The 5,411-nt window shown below is 38.6% G+C and overlaps 1 protein-coding gene across 3 annotated transcripts in view; it reads left to right on the forward strand.

Moving 5' to 3' along the window:
- LOC108754030 overlaps window positions 1–5,068 on the forward strand; it is a 9,795-nt gene extending 4,727 nt beyond the window's left edge. For 2 of the 3 annotated variants that reach the window (XM_018496044.1, XM_018496045.1), the window contains 4 exons: window positions 2,938–3,062; window positions 3,290–3,538; window positions 4,086–4,322; window positions 4,779–5,068. In XM_018496044.1, the coding sequence (XP_018351546.1) occupies window positions 2,938–3,062; window positions 3,290–3,538; window positions 4,086–4,322; window positions 4,779–4,873 (706 nt within the window). In that variant the 3' untranslated portion in view covers window positions 4,874–5,068. The remainder of the gene's footprint in view (window positions 1–2,937; window positions 3,063–3,289; window positions 3,539–4,085; window positions 4,323–4,778) is intronic. The other variant, XM_018496046.1, reaches the window with a different exon arrangement.
- The last annotated feature ends 343 nt before the right edge of the window (window positions 5,069–5,411 follow it).

Raw genomic sequence — 5,411 nt, forward strand, 5'->3', positions numbered from 1 at the left:
CTTAGCGAGAAAAACGTCGAACGTTTGTCTCAAACAGTAATAGAGGTATAGGAAGGGGAAAGGATATTCACGTATGGATGGAACGTCTTTCGCGGCGGGACACAATACGAGAAGCGCGCACAAGCGAGAGAGCGACGAATGTCGCTCGTACAATTCGTGCCCGAGACACCGAGACGTCGAGTTGAGCACCCCCGTAATCGCCGGGTGTCTAGTCGGGCTGCAGTTAGAACTCTCTTACGAGGTTACGTAACACATTTCAATTTAATGCGTTGACCTTGTCTATGCGTCTCTCTTCCTATGTCGACGGAGACGAAGCGACGGTGCGCGCGACGGAGAGAGAGGAGGAAGTTTTCGCCGGTGATCCCCCTCGGTCCTCTCCGTTCTCTCCGCTCTACCTCTCGCCCTGCACTCCGCCGCCGCCGTCGCACCGCCAGACGGTGCAATGTGCATTTTTACGGACGGCCCAATCAGGCCGCCTCGCCGGTTACGCATCGTCGGCCTATCGCGTCTCGAGGAGCCGTTCTTTGCTATTTTTCCACATCGTTCCTTTTTTTCCACTCTCTTTAGCCCTTCTACTTTTTTCCTCTTTTTCTTTTAAGCTGCAACTAATGTCCCGGGCCAAGGCATTAAAATTTTCACCGACGTGCCCTGACAGTTCTCTCTCTCTCTCTCTCTCTCTCTCTCTCTCTCTCTCTCTCCCCTCTCTTTTTCTTTCTTTTTCTTTCTCCCTATTTTCCCTATCTAATCTCCAACGCTAATGGCCGACACGGCGATTCCCGACTGTGCTCCAGTGAATTTCATTACCGCGACACCCGGCCCACGAGCCGAGCAAGGAGGATCCACCACGCGGCATCGCCGCGCCGGTTCTCATGATGCAACGGCCTCCAGACTCTCCAGGTCCTTCCCTTTCCCAGACGGCGGACAGACGTGGCATGTACGCAACGAGCCGGCGCGAAACGCGTGACTTGGCCGCAGCTAGATTAACGAGCATGCCTAGAATCGAACGCGAAGGCTCGGCCGCAGCCCGAGATTTCGGAGAAGAGCGCCGTAACTTCTCCGCTGTCTCGCAAGAAAACAGGATCTATTTTCTAGGCGACTCGATCAGATTAAATGATTAAGATGAAAAATGGATATGTATTTCGCCTTTTTAATTGTCATTTTTGGGTTCTTCAAAAGATACAGCGTTCAAATCCTCATGACAGCTCATTTATCTTTTCCTTTCGGAGAAATGGAGGAAGTTGAAAAAGATTTGTGGAATTTATGGACTTACGAAAAAAAATTTTTGCATTTGTGTTTCCTCTCTATTTCTCTTTTATTGTTCGAGTTTATTTATTAGATTCACTTTCTTTATTTTATTTTACTTTTTTTATTTTCTCCTACTAACTTTTAACTCTTTCTTACTGCGTATTTTTTTTTTCCTTTCTTCTCTTTTGCGTTATTCAGGAAAGTATCATCTTTTCTGGTATTAAAAAAAAAACCAATGAGGTCATTGATGTGGAAGATGCGCACCTTCCGTGGGTGGGCGTTTCGAACACGGCAGTCCTTTTTGATCATGTAGAGAAATGACGCCCATCCTTTTCTCCTTTCGTCCCATTGTTCTTCTTTTCTATTCCACCAGTCGTTACTTAATGACTTAAAAATTTATTATGCAATCCTGCGGTGTCTTGGTCGATCGTCCGACGTCGTCGTCGTCGTCTTTCGAAACTGTCGACAACCGTCTGCTTGTGATGAAAGTCTCGGAGGCCGTGGCGCGCAAATAAACAAGTTCTTGTCTCGATACCGACGAAAAATTATGGGACCGCAATTTTATATGTTGTAAACGTGGAATCTAAAAATTACAATAGCACCGAATAGAGGCGGCGGATGCCGCCAATGGGTCACATTGTGCTATGTCGTATCGAGAAAAAGAGTGAAATTCGAGTCACGCGAACGCGAACAACTGACGTCCAGTGCCGAAGAAAAAGTTTCTGTAGGCCGAGCGATGCAAATGAGTCTGGTCGAGACGTCCTGGGAATGAACTTAAGATTCGAGACGCGGCCTTAAGAAATTAAGGTTCCGCCGAGAGACCAGACGGAAAGTCGAGGTGATTGGGGTGCCGGTGTATCCGCCGACTGTCTAGCCGCTGTCTGCAACGTGTAATAAATGCCTCCGAGCCGTACCGTGCCTCTGTAGGTCACTGACCATCGTCCATTGGCCCGTGTCGGCACCCGGAAGAGTTCGCCGGGAACCTGGAGGTGAAAATTCTTAAGCCGATAGACGCGCCGCCGCACTAGATTCATGAAGCGGAATGATCTTTTCTAGACTGCGAAATTCAAATCTTCTATAATACAAATACAAAAAATTTTTCGAAAACGCCAATAAAATATGTCCAAAAACATTTTAATATAGTTAAACATTTTAGGGCATTTTTAAAACGTTCCTCTGCAATGTTTATTTAAATATTTCTAGGGTCTTGGGTTTTTTTTTAAGGTTGAGCAAATTATTCTGTCTCTCTTGAAAAAGCTTACCACTTTCTTTAAATTTTATTGTTTTATAGAGAGAAAGAACAACCTTCTTCTTCTTTTTTCTTCTTTTTCTTTTTCTTCTTCTATACACAATTCTTCTTCTTTTTCTTCTTCTTCTTCTTCTTCTCTGTAAAGTAATCTCTTTGTAAAGCATCAATTATATAAACGACCTTCTGAAACTTCTATTTCAGAAATATTTCGCCTCAAGTTCTCGCATCTTATTATCTTTTTAAAATAATTTTATTGATTCTTATCTTTTTGAAAAAAATTTTTTATGTAAGATTGATATAATAAAGATAATTTTCTATTAACGTTTTGAAGCTTTAAAATTGATGTGCTTTCGTATCATTAAAATTTTAAAAGCTTGGCGTGATTTGTCACCTTTTATTTAAGTATTCCATGCAGCCTAATAAACTTTAATCTATCTGTGCAGTCAGAGCCAGAAGAAGGCGATCGAAGATATTAAATCGAGGATTCTTGCGATAACTGGGAGATTCAATCTTAGCACCAATACCAATCAGGTTCAACGCGAGAGACTTGCTATGTTTTCGCCTGTTTGTAAGTAATTTAATAATTCATTTTTTTTCTGACGTTTAAAAAAAAAGACTGCGTTCGCGCGGGAAGCAGGCTATTAGCGCTACCGTATTATTCTATTCTTATTTCATGTCTAATGAACGTTGACGATAGAATGACTCAATAGCGCTGATAATGCTTTCTCCGAATGCAATCATGGTAACTTGTGAAGGATGTTGCTTATTAGACCGAATGCTCGATTCGTTATGTAGGTCATATACCTCGAAACACGGATTCTGAGGCATGGATGGATCCGTTTTTGATGAACATGCACTTTCAATTAAATCTTACTTCCGATGATTTCGTTGTCGCTGCGAGATTGCGACTTCACGTATTTCCGCAAAAAAACGTCACGACTTCCGACTATCGGCTTTCAAACCCCTTCGATGAGGAAGAAGATGACGAGAAGAAAATCAGGGTGTCCGTTTATTACTATACCAAATCGCTGAAGAAGCATCGATGTGAGTATTTAATCGTTTAATAATAGGCGTTTGATAATACATGGGCGTAGCTAAGATATTTTGTTTAAAGGGACGGGACAAATTAGAATTAAAACTTTTGAACGTAGGGGAAGGGTGGGTAATCGAGTTAATGTGGACTGTTGAATTTGTGTTTTGTTTTATATTATTATTTTTAATTAATTACGAGGTAAATATTATAATAATCACACATATTTAATTTACTATAATTTACTTTATTCTCTCTTAAAATTATAAACTTCTTCGAACTAGAAAAATTTAAATTTCTAATATTAGTTGTCTTGGATTTTTAGAAAATCTTTCTATAATTTTTACCTTCGATTCTTTTTCCTTTTTCAAAATTAATTTTTTGTGAATATTCATTAAGCATAGTCTGTTTAAGCGGTTTTAATTTTGTTCTTTTTTAAGATTTGGGGGCGTAGCCCCCTGCTCTCTCTGGTTACGCCGATGTGTGTGTGTGTGTGATTTAGCAAATTGCTAAATTTACCTATGAATATTTAAAGAATTTAGAGAATTGCTATTTCTGTAGCAAAAAAACGACTGATGGACTCTGTCGTGACGCCTCTGAATGCCGAAGGCGCTCATCTGGCGCTGGATGTCAGGCAAGGCCTGAGATTCTGGCGACCGAGTCCGCGAAATCCACATGGCAACGGTAACAATCACGGTTTGGTGGTTCAGATAGAGGATCAGGACGGCCGGCCGCTAAAACCGGCTCTGTACATCCAACAATCGTCCTGCGTGGACCACGATTTCGATGAGAAGGCATGTGAGTGTGTGGTCTAACAATACTAACTTCCGTTTGAGTCTTGGATTGAGCCTTGGCATATTTTTGCGTGAGACTAAACAACGAGTGTAGTAACACTTGAAACAAAAATGAATTAATAATGTAATGTGTGTGTTGAAATTGAAATTCATAAATTATTGATATTAGTTCGAATGGTAAATAGAGATTTTTAAATTATTTTTCGTTGATTGCACATCTGACCAAAATTTAAATTATTTATAATTCAGTAGTAATTGATAATTAATGATCTAATAATTTAATTAAGAGAAAAATGGAAAATAAATTCTGAAATCGTAAAAATTCATATTTTAATAAATTTTAAATATGTGCGTGTGTGTATGTGTGGTGTGTGTGTGTCTTTTAATTAATCTCTTTTTAATCTCGATAATTTTCAACTCTTATTATAAAATATTTTCTTTTTTTTTTCTCTCTCTACAGACCAACGCATACCTACACTTTTCGTCCGAGCCTGCCATCGTTATGTTCGCATCGTAAATGACAAAAAAGTCACGTACGTAAACTGTAGGCATTGATGACAAATTTCACTTGACCAGAAAGCGGAAAGATTTATTTCAAAATAAAAAAGATCGACTTAAAGTATATTGTGTTATCATCATTATTTAGAAATACTTGCCATTAAAGAAAATTTGCACTTTTATTGTATAAACTTAGAGTCGTGTTAGAGAAATATCCATCTAGAAATATTATATAAGAGTGAATCTTAAGTACTGGACCTTAAATTAAGAAATTTCACTTTAAACGTTCAAAAAATTTAATGATCGAATCATAGATTAACAAACATATAAATGTAAAAATCGAACTTAAGTGAAAGGTCTGTTTTAAACATTGCTTTTATGAGAAACGTAAGTTTTCACTAATTGCTTATCTTTTTCAATTGTTCAACATTTGTTTGAAAAAAAATGCAAGTTTGGCTTTAAATAAATAATAATAGTTTAATTGTAAAAAATTGATATAGTTTGTAAGAGTTCTTTATATAGACTGTTTACTATTAACTTAAAGAAGAATTATTTAAATATAGTAGGATATACATATACATATATATATATATAT

Source organism: Trachymyrmex septentrionalis, unplaced genomic scaffold (assembly GCF_001594115.1).
Source record: "Trachymyrmex septentrionalis isolate Tsep2-gDNA-1 unplaced genomic scaffold, Tsep1.0 scaffold74, whole genome shotgun sequence".
NCBI lineage: Eukaryota > Metazoa > Arthropoda > Insecta > Hymenoptera > Formicidae > Trachymyrmex > Trachymyrmex septentrionalis.